Source organism: Periplaneta americana, chromosome 17 (assembly GCF_040183065.1).
Source record: "Periplaneta americana isolate PAMFEO1 chromosome 17, P.americana_PAMFEO1_priV1, whole genome shotgun sequence".
Taxonomy (NCBI): Eukaryota; Metazoa; Arthropoda; class Insecta; order Blattodea; family Blattidae; genus Periplaneta; species Periplaneta americana.
In genome coordinates this window covers 8618897-8639196 of record NC_091133.1, presented here as the reverse complement: position 1 = coordinate 8639196, position 20300 = coordinate 8618897, and the positions used below count along the sequence as shown (strand labels likewise).

General features: G+C 36.5%; 1 protein-coding gene across 4 annotated transcripts in view; it reads left to right on the top strand.

Moving 5' to 3' along the window:
- The window catches only part of LOC138693007 (zinc finger protein 501-like), a 161261-nt gene that overhangs the window by 127587 nt on the left and 13374 nt on the right, over nt 1-20300 (top strand). For 2 of the 4 annotated variants that reach the window (XM_069816507.1, XM_069816506.1), the window contains exons 3-5: nt 2968-3153; nt 3457-3539; nt 17267-19147. In XM_069816507.1, the coding sequence (XP_069672608.1) occupies nt 2968-3153; nt 3457-3539; nt 17267-18158 (1161 nt within the window). In that variant the 3' untranslated portion in view covers nt 18159-19147. Of the gene's footprint in view, nt 1-2967; nt 3154-3456; nt 3540-17266; nt 19148-20300 lie in introns of those variants that run through there. The other 2 variants (XR_011330195.1, XM_069816514.1) reach the window with 1 other exon arrangement.

Sequence of the window (20300 nt, the reverse complement as noted above, 5' to 3'; positions counted from 1 at the left end):
GAAACATGCACTCCTAAGAGACATGTTTATGATTGGAAACGAAAGCAGAGGCAACTGATGTTTATGAAATTATAATTGCTTCCTGAATCTCCATTGTGATAACTTAGAAGGGACTCCTAAATGACACAACAATGTTTATGTGTGTTAGTTGCAGTACAATATTTTAATTTTGTCAGTTCTTATCACTTGTGGTTAGAGAGCAGACTGCAGTTTCACAGGTCCACAGATAGGCAGTTCCGAGAAACAGTTGCCAGCTGTCATGTATAAATAACTGCAGTTAACATTAGGGTGATGATCAATCTGAAATGGGGCTGTTGTCGAAAATTAATTATTTGAAGAAAACTTAATTTTTATAAGAATATAGTAAAACCTCGATAAGACGTCCCACTTATTATGCTATCCTGTGTAATACACTTTTTTTTGTCCAGTCCCTGCACATTTCAATATAACGCCTTTATAAAATTCCCTGTTTGTTGCACTCAAGTCCCGCATAATACGCTGTTTTTGTGGAATATTTTCGATGTAATTTTCAGCAATGTACTGTAATAGCAATGAAACATTGAACTCATTGGTGCATTAATCTGAAAATTATTGGTATTCGATTCTTTACCTGCGCATTTAAACCTTAATACTTCATATCTTAGTATACCCCACCCTCTTGTTACGCTCTCGTATTCGACTCCTTATCTGCGTGGTTAAAGCCTACATACAGTTACAATACCTCACCCTCTTGCTATCCCTCACTCTCAAACAACATTCCTCACTCGGCCGTAATAAAATTCTGGAAATTTTTGCTTGGCAGTTTGTTGTCCTTTTGTGTATTGAAGTGTCTGTGAATGTGATTACAATGAGTGTTAAACGAAAAGCCCTTTCTGTGTCGGAAAAATTGGAAATCTTACGAAAGTACGATGAGAACAGTACTCTTACTCAGAAACAACTCTCTGATGCATTAGGAATCCCGTCATCGACATTAAGAACGATAATAAAAAATCGCGACTCAATCACTACAACTGCGACGTTGGGAGGATGTAATCGCAGAAACTGAAGTGTGGTAAACATGAGGACTTGGAGTACACGCACACGGCAAACAACTATAAATGGCTTTTTTTTCTTTTTCGAAAGAATTAAGTACAGTACATATTGTGAATGTCTTTGACTTACAGTACAGTAATTACATAATGGTGTAATACTGTATTACCTTTCATGAATCATGTATTTCAATAAAGAAAAATGCTAATAGTTCTTTTTTTATTTGGTTATTTTACGACGCTGTATCAACATCTTAGGTTATATAGCGTCTGAATGAAATGAAGGTGATAATGCTGGTGAAATGAGTCCGGGGTCCAGCACCGAAAGTTACCCAGCATTTGCTCGTATTGGGTTGAGGAAAAACCCTGGAAAAAACCTCAACCAGGTAACTTGCCCCAATCAGAATTCGAACCCGGGCCACCTCGTTTCGCGGCCAGACGCACTGACCGTTACTCCACAGGTGTGGGCTCTGCTAATAGATACTGTATATAAGTCAAAATTAGTATACCTGCCTAATACGCGGTCCCGATTAATACGCGTTTTACACCCGGTCCCTTGAAGAGCGTCTTAGTGGGGTTTTACTGTATTTGGAAATATGTACAGTATTTACATAAACAAATTCAAAATATGTGTTTTTATTTGAAATATAATTAAAAATGGAGGACTATTCATAAGTCCATAAAACATTTAAGAAATTCGTAACTACTGAACTACACGACAGATATCAAATTACTTTGCACTAGAATAAAGGGAAACTCTTCAAGATTTGTTACATATGTCACAGATGCTCAATGTGTCCACCTTTGCTACTACGGCATTCATCCATGCGATAATCCATCCTACCCCATACGTGCTCCAGCATATCATGGTTGACCAGAGCCATGGCAGCTGTAATCCGGTGGCAAAGTTCCTGGAGATCAGTGGTGAGCAGAAGCACATAGGAAATATCCTTCACAAACCCCCACAAGAAGAAGTCACACAGAGTTAAATCCGGTGATCGTGGTAGTCACTTCATTATCATCATCTTTTTGTCCTGTGCATGCGATCCATCTCTGTAGCAGATTTTGATTAAGATACTTTCGCAGGTTGTTGTGATAGTGACAGGGAGATCCATCTTCCTGAGAGATGTAATCATTGCTGTCTTCATTCAGCTGAGGCATCAGCCAGTTTTGTAAAATGTCCAAGTAAATCAACCCAGTGACAATGGGCTCTACAAAAGAAAAATGGTCCATCTTCTCTTTCGAAATCACACAGAAGACATTCATCTTAGGTGAATCTCGCACATGCTTAATGACTGCACTTGAAATTTCAGTTCCCCATATGCACTCATTGTGTCGATTCACTTTTCCGGAGAGATGAAAAGTTGCTTTGTCGCTATGAGTAAGTCAGTGAAACCGTCTGCGTCAAATCTTTGACGAGATCCTTGCATATTCCAACATACAAAACGATTGCTCACATTTAGTAAACTTCATTTTGCCATTATTGATATCTACTGCCACCTAGTGATAAATCATGAAACCTAAAAGTGGCCTTTTGTTATAAAAAAACTTGGAGAGTTTCTCTCTCTATCGGCATCTCAATTACCATGATATGTTACATACATCATTTGTTATTAAACTTTATAAAATGTTTCACGGACTTATGAATAATGCCATATATCCTCAGATGACCTTGTACGAAACTTAAAACACAATTACAAGTTTATATTACAGCGCAAATAAAATATTTATTTATTTATCTAAGAATCCTAGCCCTGGCCTGTTATTATTAAATGTTACTTCTGTTCCTTAAGGTTTGATTCCCATTCTGCCTTCAGTTTTCTTCAGAAATTGATAGCAAATTCCTGCCATAGAAAACCAAAGTGATGGCTAGTATGCATGAAATCAACTTTAAATTAGCTAAATGAAGTTATTTCTTGTGATGCCTTTTCTTCTGTAGGAAAAAAATTTATCGAATCTGCAAGTGGGGGACATGAAGACAGAATGCATGGACCATAGCAGTGATCTCACATCACGTATGAAAGTTGAAAACACATCAGTGGCTTTTAGCTTTGCTGTGGTGAAATGTGAAGTTGAAGACCCTCCAATGCCTATCAACTCTCCTGTGTTGAAGTCTGAAATTGATGTAAGTGGTTCACTATCAGTCTGCAGATATACTGACAGTGCATTTTGAAGTCTGTCAGAACTGTTAATTAATTTAGAATACTATTGTTTTCTTTTTTTCGATATTTCCTCAACTTAAACGCCTTTCATTTTAGATTTGAAACAAACTAGTAATTCACAAACATATATTTCTGGTAGACAACAGACAATAATCTCGAAATTATGGGAAAACTTATTCTTCCTAGGAAGAGGCTTTCATTGTAACTTTTCAATATATAACTTATGGGCAACCAAATCCCTCTTCATTATTTACTCACTTTTCCAGGAAGATTTGTTCCATCTGGACAGACTTCAACAGGAACAGAAGGCTGAAGTATCTTCAGAGGAGAATCAAATATTCTGTGAGAGGTGAGTTTAGTGTGGTGGTTATGCATATTGTTCTAGTCTTGTACAGCTTCATTTAATGATAACCTAGGACAAATTTTGTAATGTGTAGTTCGGTTTTATTTTTAAGATATATATTTATGTGGTTATTCATATTCATATCTCAACAATTTTGGTACTGAAATGAGATAAGATTCACTAAAATTATAATTACCATATCTCCTGTTTTACGTATTACTCTGCAGTACTTCGATAACCTTGCTCTATTTTAGTGTACGATCACATGTCTCTGCTTTGATTGGCAACATTTCCATAGCAGCTCCAATTCCTGTGCATTGTGCTAGTTTGCTGCTTTTCGTGCTGCACATTTCGACTCCTTCGATTGTTGCCACAAATTTCTTATATTTTTATCATAAAGTCGACATAATGTAACAGTGACCGATAGCACTATATCTCTAAACAATGTCGAAATTTTGCTATGGAAAGTATAAAAATTAATTGTATCATCATCACATATAGCTACGTGTGTATATCTTTACTTTTGTGCGGCATAAAAGAGAATATCAAGCAGGAGATTTTTAGGTAGTAGTTTGCAAGTTGCACTGTTGTTGACATGTTGCAGTGTGTGCTACTGAATGAGAGTTACTGCTGCAAATTTCTTAGAGATCTGCCTCATTTCTTGAGACTTCTTTGTTAGAGTGAACATCTTTAATTTCCAACTGCATATCTTACTTGACCTTCTGACCGATTGTGTGCTGTCTGCTTTCAAATTACTTGTCGTCCACTCTTACCACTTTACTTACCTATTGAAGTGTTAGCCACTGGCGTGGCTCAGTCGGTTAAGGCACTTGCCTGCCAGTCTGAAGTTGCGTTTGGGCACGGGTTCCATCCCGCTTGGGCTGATTACCTGTTTGGGCTTTTTCCGAGGTTTTCTCCAACTGTAATGTGAATGCAAGGTAATCTATAACGAATCCTCGCCCTCATCTCCCCAAATATGATCTCGCTATCACCAATGTCATCGACGCTAAATAACGTAGTAGTTGATACAGCATCGTTAAATAACCGACTAAAATTTAAAAAAAAAATTGAAGTGTTTATTCCGTTTTTGTTACAGCAACAGCACTTCTGTACAATATATTCAGCCCATCACTTCGTCTTTATTCACCAGGAATGCTTTTGTATATTTTAATTGTAATTATATGAGTTTCACCCTTTCATTCAGTTTTCACTTATTTCGTAACTTTATTTTTATGTTCTCTCAGTACATTATTTCATTTCATTTGTTGTATTACATACATCTTAGATTTGCAATAAGTCAAAATTTTACAAGATTACAATTTTTTGGCGGATAAAGTTAGGTGAGGACGATGATTTGCCATAGATTACCTGGCATTTGCACTGTGGTTGGGGAAAATCTCGAAAAAAAAAACCAACCAGGTAATCAGCCCACACGAGGATCTAACTCATGCTTGAGTACAGCTCTGGATCAGCAGACTAGCAAATCTGTCGCCTGAGCTACATTGGTGGCTCTACAAAAAATATATATACTATATAGCAATCAGATGATTAAATTTACAAACCTACACTTGCTCATTTAGAATGAAAAATGTTAGGTACTTAAATACAGTAAGCGGAAGTTGACTAAAATCCTCATTTCATTGGCGTTTTATATTTCTTTTTCTTCTTCACTTGAAAACTAGTTAACTTCTTTAGCATGGTCATAGGCATTACCATAATGTCCACATTGGAAAATTAATTTCTCTTGGTCTGTAAACATTTCTACTGGGTTATTCACTGTATTATTGAGTGTAATATGAGTGCATCACAAAATGGTAACGTGGATGTAGAACACATGCAAGGATTTATAGTTTTATTCACGACAAAATAGGATGACTTTAGAAAAATACTGTTTAAGCTGTGGAAGATCTTATGGAAATGGGTCGCATTGTGAGCCACTATAAATCTATTGCTATTTTACGAGGGTATGTAGAAAGTAATGCCTCCTATTTTTTTTTTTTTTTTGTCGCTGTGAATATAATTAAAAATATTAGTGATAGTACATTGTATTCAGTGACCTTTCTGCTTTCAATGACACAAGTATCTCTGCCAGTAAACAGCTCTGAGTTATAGCCTGAAACATGGCGGCGTGTACCTCCACTATGTCGGTGCATCTGAAGCAACATGCTGTCATCGAGTTTTTAACAGCAGACATTCTTACATTCTTTGGAGATTGAAGGCTGTTTATCGTGATCAGTGTGTCAACATCAGTACTTTGCGACGTTGGTTTGCTTGTGCTCGTAATGAACCATAGCCTCACTTCTGTCTGCACTGCATTGTCAGAATCAAAGCGATGTTCTCTCAGGTGTTCTTTAAGTTTTGGGAACAGATGAAAATCTGAGTGCGCCAGGTCAGGACTATATGGAGGTTGATTAACAACAGCGAAACCAAGATGCTGAATGTGTTCTGTTGTTATTGCACTGGTGTCCAGACGAGCGTTGTCATGCTGTAGGAGGGACTGCTCCATATCTGGATGGAGCCTTCAAATTCATGCTTTCAGTTTTTTAGGGTTTCATAATACCTTACAGAATTAATGGTAGTGCCTTTAGACATGAATTCCATATGCGCCACACCTTGAATATTCCAAAAGACTGAAAGCATGACTAACGTCATACAGTACTGGTGTCGACACATTGATCACGATAAACAGCCTTCAATCCCCGATGAATATCTATCAGGGCACATTTTCTGCTGTTAAAAATTGGATCACACCACGCTGCTTCAGATGCACTGACATAGTGCAGGTACACACCATTATATTTCAGGCTATAACTCATTGCCCTCTACTGGCAGAGATACGAAACTTGCGCCACTGATAGCAGAAAGTTCACTGAATACAATGTACATCACTAATATTTTTAGCATATTCACAGCGACAAAAAAAAAAAATAAGCATTACTTTTCAGCACACCCTCGTAATATCCAAAAGAGCCAAACTTTCACAATTCTAAACCATCTTTATAGACTCATACCCAGAATATTTACTTTTCAGCCACCGGCGTAGCTTAGTTGGCTAAGATGCTTGCCTGTCGATCCGGAGTAGATTTCGGGCGCGGGTTCGATTCCCGCTTGGGCTGATAACCTGGTTGGGTTTTTTCCGCGGTTTTCCCCAATCATAAGGCAAATGTCAGGTAATCTATGGTGAATCCTGGGCCTCATCTCGCCAAATATCATCTCACTATCACCAATCCCATCGACGCTAAATAACCTCGTAGTTGATACAGCGACGTTAAATAACAAAGTAAAGTAAAAAAATAAAATATGTACATTTCTACATAAGTAGTGATAAACAAATGTTATTTTAATGGAAGACATTGCTTGTAGTATATTTTCAATTCTACGCGCTGGTGCATCAATGTTGTTGTATGTATGTTCGGATCTGACTCGCATATTGTTAAGGTCACCAATATTCACATTAATTTGTTCTTGACTTCCACATCTAGTCTGCAAACGTAATTCCTCTTATCTTAATTTGAATACCTCGCCCTCCCACCCAGGACTTGTAAGTAATATTTAACAAATCTCATGATAGAGAAAACGGACCTAGAAATTGCTGTTAGAGTGAAGTCTTTTATACAAATTAAAAAATATTAAAAAATATCCCTGACCTTGTAATTGTATTTCTAATCATATATAGATTATTTTGTAGGAATAAAATGTTATAAAATCTACCTTATATCTGTAACAATATGTGGAATATTTCACATCGGTCGATGTTTTATGTATAAAATTACAGTATACTGTAATATGGTAATTGATTTGGAATAACTTGGAAATTAGAAATGTTTACAATTTTTTGTTTGAGTTCTTAATTTTCAGTTCATCATGGGACAATATCACTGTTCTAACTCATATTAAGTTGTGATAGATTAACCAGATTTTCCTCTTGCATTCCTAATCTTAGTTCTGTCTATTCTGCCTTGGAAATCCCGTACTAGGAAGATCTATTCTAAAACACTAAAAGGAACAGAAATCGATTGAACTTCTCCATCTGTTTGTTTGGGTTAGGGTTTTGAGTGGTGACGCACCATTACAAGACTTCGTTGTTATGTTGTCATGCTCCGTTGTGAGAACTACATTATCAACCCCTTCTACAATTCACGTTCTTTCATGATAGGCGTAATTAGTTTTTATAATAACTTCATCTCCTTATGTCTTACTTGTTTTTAGAAAAATCAGTAACTTTCTCATTAAGACTTCGAAAATATATTACAGATGTGCTTCCAGACAGGGAACTAATTGCTGTCCCTGTCTACGCGCCATATAGAGGTTCTTAGTCCACCATTGATAGGAAGACCTTCAGACACGCGAATTTGTGTACATGTTAGTTTCTTGAATGGAATGAAGATTAGATTGGAATTTTTCCTTTGTTGTTTACGAATAAAAGGTTCACAATCAGATGTCAGAAATTAGTGGAAAATAACATTTGGTATTTCCGCTATCCCCTGGTATGCCATACGTGAATTGAAGTTGATGGTGGTTATAACCGCCATGGTTACTTAAACACTTTGGCTAGACAAATAGCAACTTATGTATAATTACATTTAGCAACAGTGTAGATTGTTTTACATATATTGACTGGAATACCATTGGAGACAAATCCTGTTTTCATTACTGTGATCAAAGCTTTTTACGAGCCATCAGTTGCAGACCAATTTGAGTAGGTACTGTAATCCAGCCATTCCTATGAGACTGTAACTTTAGATATTAGATTTTTGCAAACAGGTTTTACATGTATTACAATGAAGCAAGGTGCAAAAAGGAGAGCTTCAGTCATGGAAGGTAAGGAAGTTAATATTTTGGAACAATAGAATTCGAGAGTGGTACAATAATTTGATGTGTGGTGTGAGCTTGATTTAGTTAAGGAAGAATTGAGAATTATTTACAGAATCTGTATAACAACATTAATTACTGCCTGTATTTTAATTACTGTTGATTGTAATATTTAACCCGTATTTTACTACTTTCTACACTCCAGGACATCATCGTTTTCATATCATCATCATCATCATCATCATCATCTTCATCATCATCATCATCAATCGAAGATTACATCTCTTGCTTTGTTATGTTTCTTGTGCCAGATCATGTAAGAGATGTAAACATCTTGAAGATTTTCTCTTCATGTCATTGTGGGAAATACACGTTTCTTCTTCCTATGGGTGTATATTCGTAATTCTGTTTGCGAGAGCGTCCATAGCACATTCTACTTAAAACTATTATCCAGTCATTTCCATATTGGTCAATTAGTATTTTCTCCTTTGTATCGTGATCTCTTACATTGTTTGCATGTCAAACTATGGAGTGATGGGAATGCTTCTGTCGAGAGTTGCCCATTATCTATACAAATGTAGCAAATGTTCCCTTTATACACTGAGGCAAGTTAATAGTTTTATATGATGCCAAGCCTAAAAGCATCAAGTACAGTATTCCTATTTTTCAAAATAATAAAACAACAATTATGTAAAGTACAGGATGTCTGCTGGTGACGAAAGTAACCAAAAGTAACTAATTTAAAGAATTGGTAACGAAATGTAACGAATGTAAACTACTTGAATGATCGTGGCTAACGAAATTACGCATATTCTTCTGCTTCACTTATTTATTTATTCTTGGTGATGCTGCTTGAGCTGCTAAGCTCGGAAGTCGGAGATCACATTTGAAACTTCGTGTTGAACCCTGAAAGGCGCCATTCACTAGGGGTACAGTATATACTGAGACAGCCATTTTCTTCAGAAGACCTCCGATGTCTTTGCAGAGTACTAGGTTCCTGTCTTCAGTAAAAATGGCATCAAATATTTTTCCTCCTTCAATAAAATATAATTTTTGGTCCCCGCGTAACAATTCTTTTCCTCATTGTTCTATGTAATATATTCTTTTCTTTTAGTCTAAAAGTGAGCAGTCCAGAATTATTCTTGGAAAGCTTTCGGTCCATAATCACATCACTCAGCACACTCTGGTCAAAGTGTTCACTGTGTGAAGTCATTCTTCTGTATCAGACATACAAGATTTATCCTCTGAGATTTGTTGCAGTTCATTGAATGGTGGAATGAGTAGAAGATCAGAGCTGAAAGTAGATCAGGATGAGGTCACGTACCATGATTACTTCGATTGATGCCTCCATTATTATCAATGTAAAAGTAAGTCTTAGAAATTCTTTTTTCGTTCCCTCCAAACCATTGCTACTCCAAATTTCATACAGGGTCTCTTTCCATTTCTTGACTGGAGCAATTGTTCCGCACAAGTTTTCCATACAATATGAGGAGCGCATAGCTTATCTCAATCTCCAAGCTTGATACCAAAATAACCTAACAACAAACTCAGAAATAGGTTTTTTACTTTCTTTAAGTATATACTTCCCATATATGTAGCAAAATACGTCGTAATGATTCAGAGCCATAATTAGGACTATGCTGGGAACAACCCCTAAAATTGTTCCTTACGTCATACTGGTGTAACTTAACACTCGAAACACTGCATCGTACTGATCGTTGATTACAGTGTCAAAAAAAATCGTACTGTAAGTACAGGGAGACGAAAAGAAAACCACAGCTATTTTAGGTTCATAAAGTTTAACTTCAGTTCTTTCAAGTGACCTTTAAAATATTAAGTGATTCATGGCCTCATTATTGTTGTACTGATGATAATCACTACATAAATTACTAATTTTCTACGTGGTGCTTATTGTATTATGTCCGATGTAAATAAAAAAAAAATATGTATTCAGCTCAAGACCAAGTTGAGTTCCAACCCCTAGACAGATCAAAGCAACCCTTGAAATGTATCTACACTGTTCAATTTTCCATACATTTACGCATGCAATCTTGAGAGTATATTGAAAGAATCAAATTGGAAACGAATGTTCAATTAACATGCATGCAGATTTTGTGTCTACATGATGCACAGTGTTGAACACCATTTTCACTATGCATATATAGCGACAATGTAAAAAATCTTGGATTAATTATTAATGGACAGAGATCTAAACAGGATTAGTCAAGTAACTCACATCTGTAAGAAAATATTTTCATTGCTCTACTTTCTAAATCACTTGCGAAATTGTCTGCCCTTTCCATAAAAAGAAACATTGTTCAATTGCTAGTGATGCCCCACTTTGATTACTGTGATTATCTCTTGACAAATATAACTCAATGTAATTGAAAGACTACACCGTATTCATAATGTGTGTGTCTGCTTCATCTGCACTACTCGTAAATTTGAACATATAACGCCACCTTTTGAAGTTCTTTCATGGATCCGCCTAAAGAAGTGAAGAACAGCACAGTCTTTATCTGTTTTGTTTAGAATATTACTCACTTGTACTCCAAAATATCTGATATATCGCTTTGAATACCTTTCAACATTACAGAATCAACATCAGGCCTTATTATCCATTCCTCGTCATGTACCTCTTTCTATTCATCCTCTTTCACAGTGTCAGTTTGTCGCTTATGGAACTCCTTACCTCATTATGTCAGGGATTGCCGAACGGTTAATCAATTTAAATTAAAAATTAAGAATTACATACTTTTACATGAAATTGATTTGTGCGTGTTCACCGATTTTTATAAGTTATTCTGTGTGTATGTAAATTGTCATTTAGGGGTATCATAAAGTAGGATTAGGATATGAATTTTAAATAACTTAATTATGTATCATGTTCAGTTAATATTTCATTATAGCCCGTGTAAGCTTGTTAATGTGCATGAAAATGATTTTTATATTTAAGTATGACTTTACTATTTTTGTCATTGTTTCATTGTGTATTTCACTTCTGGTAGTGTGGAAGAGAAGGCCTCATGGCCTTACCTCTACCAGAATAAATAAATAAATAAATAAGTCTATTAATTAATAAATATTAAATATCAATCCAATACTTCGCCCTACTTGATTCGCAAAATACTCCATAGGTACTCGTATTTGCTATAATTTTCAGTGAAGCTAATCGTACTTGCTGCCATTTTCAGCTTATAAAGCACACTATCACCAAACAAAAGACTTTCCGTTTATTCATGGACACCTAAAACAGCGCTTTTTTTTAGCCAGAACTGTCCGGAACGTGTTCCAGTAAACTTTTTGCCATTACAAATTTCAACGAGATATATTTTATAAGCGAAATTGAAAATTAAAATTTCCGCCACTGCCGAGTCCAAGAGTTTACATTTTCTCATTATTATCGCTGGTGAAAAAGTAACTCAAGCAATCTAGCGCTGTCATCTTCTGTTATTGACTTTGAAACTATAGCTTGAAATCGCAAAATTTCCGTTATGCTTAAAATCGATGAGCTCCGTTTGGAACTTATTGTAATATGAGGTATGTAGGCCTAATATTTTTAATCCTTCTTTTTTTTTTTGTATAATGTGGTCGAGTGATAAAGTTTAGGTAAACTTTTTTCCAGAAAAAAAGCACTGCCTAAAAGTGTGTCTACACAGTTCAATTTTTCTTTCAACTTTACGCATTCCTACATGCAAGATTGATATTTAATATTAATTCATGTAAGTATACTGTATATATATATATATATATATATATATATATATATATATATATATGTAGTCCATACCTGTGGAGTAATAGTGCGTCTGACTGCGAAACCAGATAACTTTCAGTGCTGGATCCCAGACTCATTTCACTGACATTATCACCTTCATTTCATTCAGACGCTAAATAACCTGAGATGTTGATACAGCGTCGTAAAATAACCCAATGATTTAAGTAGTGTAGATGACGCTCAAAACAGTATACCATGTAGACATAAAATCTTCATGCATCTTAATTGAACGCACATTTAAAAATTGATTCTTTCATTGTTTTTCCTATTGCACATGCTTACTCGCACGGAAAATTGAACCATGTAGATGCAGCTTTAAACAGTCAGCTGCTCGTTATATGCTGTTGTTACAGCACAAGATACCCATCAGCGATGTGGGTAGCTTTCAATTGCTGCATGCGTTCTCATTTTTAGTGGAAGAAAAGCATGCACAATTGAATGTGCTTCGTTCACTCTTGGATGCATTGATTGAATGCTTAAAGTTGAAATATACTGGGTGTTCATTTCAAAGTGTGTCATGACGTCACTGTTGTTGGGTCACCGATTTGAAGCGAGTTTCAGCTGATATGTTAGAGAAGTTGCCTATTATTTAAGGCGTTCTTCAATCTGAACTTGAGAACATGTACGGTATAACTTGAACGTCGTAGCAACAGATGGCGGTCTGTACGGTCTGTGTGCTACCATAACCTCTTTCGAACTGTGTTTTGCGCCGGCAAGTCGTACGCAGGGTATTTGTTATCATCGGTTGCGTACGGTAACATTCCACAACACAAATCAAACGCTCCGTGTTCATGTTGACCATCGAAGTTAATGTCAACAAATACGTAAGTAATCGTCTTAACCCTCTCCCCATATCCCGACAGTACGTATTTCCAAACAGTTCACATTCCTGCCACTACCGGCGTTACCGTACGTATCGGCACGTACTCTTCAGAATGAACGCCGTACTTGCTAGCCAACTTCTCTGCCTCTTAGATTATACACCTGAGCTGCGGAAGTGTAGGAAGATTGAATTCTCTAGGCTCATCAGCTAGCCACATGACGGCATACAGCGAGCCAAGACACATTTTGAACTGAACACCCAGTAGATGCATCTTTACTGCTGTCTGCTGGTAACGACCCTTGGATAATTCAAGTACCAATGTTGAGAAGTAGTCATTCCCTTGCGACACTCGATTTTAAAAATGAAAGATGAGAGGATGTGAGTGGAAATATATTTATACACATCTCCTATACTATCGTAACTATGATATAATTAAGAACTTAAATTTCAGAATCCAATGTTTCTTAGATGTTAAACTACTGTTGGAAGCACGTAAACATTTTAATAATACTTACTAATTTCTTCTTCTTCTTCTTTGACTCTACGGCCCTTGTAGTCTAGCCTTGGCCTCCCTTAGGATCTAGGTCCATTCCTGTCCAACCAGAGCCTTCTGCCTCCATCTTCTCACGCCTAGAGTCCTTAAATCTTCCTCCACTCCATCCAACCATCTTAGTTTCTGTCTGCCAATATTGCGCCTGCCTTTTGGTTTTGTGTTTAGAATCTTTTTTGGTATTCTCTGATCATTCATCCTGATTACATGTCCTAACCATTCCAACCTACGGGCTGTGATTTCAGCAACAATATCTGGAGATTTATATTGAGTTTTCAGTTCTGTATTATATCTAATCCTCCAGTGCCCATTCTCATATTTAGGACCATAGATTTTCCTTAGAATTTTCCTTTCCCATGTCATCAGTTGTTGTTCCATTTTCTTCGACAGAGTCCAAGTTGGTCTTACGACTGTTTTATATAATGTAAGTTTTGCTTTTTTACTTATGCATCTTGCTCTCAAAGTTTTGTTAAGGGCTCTCAGGCATCTGTTTCCCCCAGCAATTTTTTGCCTCATATCCGCATCTGCAGTGTTTTCTTGGGTAATTAGAACTCCTAGATATTTAAAAGAATCTACTTCCTCATATTTCTGTCCATTTATTATAATATCTTTATTACAAATGCCACTTGGTCTTATGTTTCTCATATATTTAGTTTTCTCTTTATTAATTTTTAACCCCATGTGCTCTGCTTCTGTTTGAATTTGGGTTACTATTTCATTCAGCACTCCAAAAGATCTACTCATGACCACAATATCATCCGCATAGGCCATGCACTGTCTGGTCCTATTAAATATGGTACCATTAAAATTTATATCAATGTTCCTAATGACTTTTTCAAGGCCAATATTAAACAGAATTGTAGATAAGGAGTCTCCTTGCCTCACCCCATTTACTGTTAAGAATTTATCAGATAGTTTTGTTTGTATCTTTACCTTATTATATGTTTTGGAGAGGGTTATTTTTGTTAAATTTACCAATTTGGTAGGAATACCAAATTCTCTCATAGCCTCCAGAATTTTAAATCGATTCATGTTATCAAATGCCTGCTTAAAGTCTATAAAAAACATATGTTTGGGGATATTATATTCACTTGTCTTCTCTAAACACTGTTTGATTGTGAATATGTGATCGGTTGTACTTCGTCTTGCCTAAAACCACACTGATATTCACCCAGGAATTCATCTGTATATGCTTTAATATAATTAGATACTATATTTGTAAAAATCTTACATGTAACATTCAGCAGTGAGATTCCTCGGAAATTGTTACAGTCCAGCTTGCTGCCCTTTTTGTGTATGGGGCATATCAGGGCTGTTCTCCATTCATCAGGAATTTCTTCTTTGTTCCAAATCGCTAATATTAATTCATATTTGTAGGTCCAGAGACGCTTTCCACCTTTCTGTATCAGCTCTGCTGTTATCAGATCCTCACCAGGAGCTCTGTTATTCTTCATTTTCTTAATTACGTTAAAAACTTCAAGTTTACTTGGTTCTTTTAGTTGTACTTCTGGGCCAAAATAAATGGTTTCATTTGATGATGTGTCCTCTTCAGTATTTATGTCGGGATTCATTGTTTCACTAAAGTGTTCAGTCCATCTTTTCAAGACTCCAGCCGTTTCGCCAACCAGATTGCCATCCTTATCCCGACACCAGGTTGTTCTTGGTTGAAAGCCGCCTTTAAATTTCCTAATATTTTCGAAAAATTTTCTCGAGTCATTTCTGCTGTATCTATCTTGTGTTTCCCGTAGTAAATTTTCTTCGTATTCTTTTTTCTTTCTACGGATTAGTGTCTTAGCTTTTCTTCTTGCCTCCTTAAATTCATCAACATTGTTCCTAGTGTTCCGTTGGATCATTTTAATTCTGAAGTCATTTCTTAGGCTCAATGCCTCCTGGCATTCTTCATCAAACCAACCATTTCTATTCTGAGATTTTCTATAACCTAGGATCTTCTCTGCCACTGAATGTATGCTTCGTTTAATTTTCCTCGAAGATTCTTCAATGCTGCTATTGGTTTGACACTGACTGTCCAGAGTTTGAGTCACTAAATCCTTATATTCATTTGACATATATCATCATTAAGTTTTCCAATGTCAAATTTTTCCGTCTTTTCACCTGTGTATTTATTGGCTATAGATAGTTTTACTCGATATTTAATGCGTACAAGATGATGATCAGAGTCGCAGTCAGCACCCCGATAAGATCGCACATCTATGATGTCTGAGGCATGTCTGGCATCTATCAGGACATGATCGATCTGATTCTTTGTGTAACCATCTGGTGATATCCATGTTATTTTATGGATATCTTTATGTGGAAAATTTGTGCTACTTATTACCATAATTTTGCTTATTGCAAAATCAACTAATCTTAATCCGTTGTTATTTGTAATGTCATGCAGGCTGTGTAGTCCTATTTTATGGATTATCATGTCTCTTCCTACCTTTGCATTCATGTCTCCCAAAATTATTTTAATATCATGGATAGCTGCTCTCTGATACACTCGTTCTAAACTATCATAGAAGTAGTTCTTTTCATTTTCATCCTTGTCTTCAGTAGGGGCTTGTGCACTAATTAGCGTTGTGTTAAAGAACTTGTTTCTTATCCTTAGTACGCATATACGATCATCTACTGGGTCGAAATTCAGAATCAGATGTTTAAGTTTTTTCTTAAATATGAAACCAGTACCATAAGTGTTTCTCCCATCTGATGCCCCACTATAGCATATGGTGTAGTCTTCGCAATCAAACATATCCTTCCCTTTCCAGCGTATTTCCTGCAGTGCACATATACCTATATTGTATTTCTTTAATTCATGAGTTAGATTTCTTAGGGTGCCAGGTCTATAGAGGCTTCTAACATTCCATGTCGCACTTACTAATTTGTATGGACGCAAAAATACGAACTAGGAAGCAGAAGATCAAACCCCGATGTGTACCCACAGTCTACTATATACAGTCACGAAGCTTGAGTTTTGAGGGTGCTAGAAACAATAGACTGTGACGGTACTATTTTGCATTGCCTGTAATGAGGCGATATTAGCGACCCTAGTGGTGAGCAAGTATCTAATGTTTGCATATTTACTACGTATTGAGCTTCGCGACTGTATATACTAGACTGTAGTGTACCTGTCTATAAAGAAGAAATTCTTACTAAAATCATGATAATTATCTAGAAGTTATAGATAATGTGACATGTTAGAATTATATTGAATTTTATTATATAAATTCAACAATATCTAAGATATTGAGATTCTCGCTGATATGTAGGCTACATCTATTATCAGGCATTACATCTCACTTGATATGTCAGAAGAAAAACAATTGTTTGTATATAACTGAAGTCTGATTAATGCAACTTACTCAGCGATGTATGCAATGGGGCAGACATGAACTGGCCACCCTACCCCATTATCTCCTGGTATAATTGTCTCATGAGTGATGCCTTATTCGTGTCACTTACGAGGTTCAGACCTGTCTTTCGACAGTTGACTAAACAACAGCTGAGAAATGGAGATCATATAGACTAGCCATTGCCATTTTTTTTTTTAAATTAGCACTTCCAGATAACCCCAACAAGTGTAAGGACGAAGACACCAAGAAATAAGTTTTCTTAATTGCGTGTTCTTGGAGTCTGGTGTGTTCTGTGTATTACATATTAAAAATTATGTAAATATGAATGTACAGTATATACATATTGTATAATTCTAATTATATTTGGAATTCACCATACAGATTATTGTGAAGACTGATGAATTGTTATATTCATTTCAGCATTCTGGATAATGTTGAGAAAAGTGTGTCACAAGAACACTCCACCATTGATTGTGAAGGAGACAAATTGACACACTGTGGTACGCATAGTTTTGACAGTACAAATTTTAGTGACTTAGGCCCTAATTCTATCAAGTGTAATATATTCAACGAGGTTTTGGTAACACCGAACTCTTTGAAACATAATTTCCCTGTACGCACAACCAAAAAGTCTTTCAAATGCGATGTCTGTGGGAAGTGTTTCTCAGAATCGTCAGTTTTAAAGAGACATTCGCTCATACACACAGGGAGAAGGCCATTCAAATGTGAGGTCTGTGGAAAGTGTTTCTCAGAATCTGGTAACCTGAAGATTCATTCCCGCCAACACACGGGCGAGAAACCATTTAAATGTGTTGAATGTGGAACGTGTTTTTCAGTGAAGGCTGTTTTAATACGGCATGTACGTATACACACAGGCGAAAGGCCATTCAAATGTGAGTTGTGTGGAAAGTGTTTTTCTGAATCCGGTAACCTCAAGATTCACTCCCGCAAACACACTGGCGAAAAACCATTTAAATGCAATGCATGTGGAACGTGTTTCTCAGTGAGGGCTGTTTTAAAAAGGCATGAACGCATACACACAGGTGACAGGCCATTCAAATGCGAGATGTGTGGAAAGTGTTTTACACAATCGGGTCACCTCGTGGATCACTCCCTCTTACACACCGGTGAGAGACCATTTCAATGCGATGAGTGTGGTATATGTTTCACAATGAAATCGGTTTTAAAGAGGCATGTACTCAAACATGTAGGCGGAATGCTATTTAAATGCGATATCTGTGGGAAGTGTTTCCCAGAATCCGGTAACCTCAAGAGTCACTCCTGTCTACACACAGACAGATCATGTAAATGAGAAGAATATGGAAAGAATTTTTATGAATCTAAGAAAAACATCCCTTTCTTCATACAGCCAAAAGCACTTTCAAATGACATGTCTACGAAAAAAGTGCTTAAGGTGCAAACATTATGTTGTAATAAGACATATATTTACACTCAGACTAATGTTAATTTATATTGTCCATAAATTTTTGCTGCAAACTTGGGTGTGTTATGATACACATATACCTTTAGAATTTCTTTGTTAACGAGCCGCGTAACCGCAGCTGCGTATTGGGGTAGTACAGCAAACACAACAATGGGTCGCTGCACTTAAAGTCAGAATTTATATTTTAGTTGTATATTTCCAGAAACCAAAAATGATGTCCTAATTAAAACTAATAGCAATATGCAAGAACCTTTGAAAGTAATGCCTCCCCAGCGGCAATACTTCCCTGTCATCTGCATAGGTAATTTCTTGTTACCTCTTGTTGTCATTTATAGCAATTTCTTGTCTGTTATTTTCTTTTAAACGAAGTGCAAGAACAAGTACACATAATGAACGTTCCTAGTAACACAAATGGTCAGCCACTTTCTGGCAAAGCGTCCCTCCAACTGACTAAAAGTGGCTATCACCACATGCATTAATGGCCTTGACGACTGGATTCTTCCAGTACACAGCCTTGCTCAGTCGACCCGTAACATAACCTCACTGTATGCATACTTTCAGCCATGAGTGCAAAGTTTGTAAAAGTTTTTTCGCGCCATGATGTATCACAGAGTTCATTAGGTTAGTGTTTGTTGCCAGAGACTCGAAAATATATATATATTTACGCCATATACAATTTTAGTCATAAGACGGTGACAATACAAATTCTCTTTTATGTGCACCTAAATTATTGTTTGTGGTAAATTTTGTATTAGATTGTATTTCCATTGATTTTGCTCACAGAATTCTTGCATAGCCTTATGATAAATTGTGTTACATGCAATTTTATAGTGTGGAAAAAAGTTCAAGATTTTATTTTTTTAAATACAGGTATGTAATACCTACACATTATTATTATTATTATTATTATTATTATTATTATTATTATTATTATTATTATTTAGTAGGTTATTTTACAAAACGCATTAATTGTGAAGCTTGGGCATGCCAAGATGGAGTATATTACTGGCCACTGAACGAATATTGCAGACTGTTCTTCTTCCTGGCAGTACGATCCACTTCCACTAGATGGCTCCCCGACATGAGTAGCTGGGTTGCCAATACATGCAAACGAAATGATACTAAACGTGAAGAATGTTGCTACAGGTGGAAGGTTAGGTTAGGTTTTATTAGGTGTGTAGTATTATTACTGTGTTGGCGACACTGAAACCCACTATGAAATTAACGAAATATGGCTGCATTCTTCATTCACAGACGATTTTCGTACATAAGTAAAGTACCTATTTAGGGCGGGTTGGGTGGGCCCACAGCTCTCCAAGTGATCACATCTGTTTTTACTAATGAATACTTTCATTTTATAGTTTATTTCAGCGATATTGAAAAATGTAAAAAGTGGCGTTCCTGTAATTCACAATTACCTACAACGCTTTATCAACATCTGACGTTATTTAGTGTCTGAATGAGATGAATTTGATAATGCCAGTGAAGTGAGTCCCAGGTCCAGCACTGATAGCTAACAGCATTTGCTCATATAGAGTTGAGGGAAAAACCCAGAAAAAACCTCAACCAGGTAACTTGCCCTGACCGGGAATCGAACCCGGGTGACCTGGTTTTGCGGCCAGACGTGCTAACCGTTACTCCACAGATTTGGACCCTACACATTATTCACACACAGTAGGTACACTAATCATTTATCTGAATTGCCCATCTTTTGTATGCATGCGCTCGACACCTTGTCAGTCAGCCATTGCAATATGGATGTTTTCAATTGGAAATTCTGTCATTGCTCCCTCCAAGCATCGCTTCAGTCTTTCACATTGAAGTGCCTTTAGTTACAGTAATTGCTCTCAAGCACTGAACACATTTTTAAATGTAAAGTTTTGAGGTCGGAATGCCTTGCCATGAAGTCCTGTGGATATCGACATTTTCGAAGTGTATAGCCTGAGACATTACTGTGAGTAGAGTGCTGCATTGGAGTTAAATCGCTCACTTGAACTCGGTCGAGTGTCG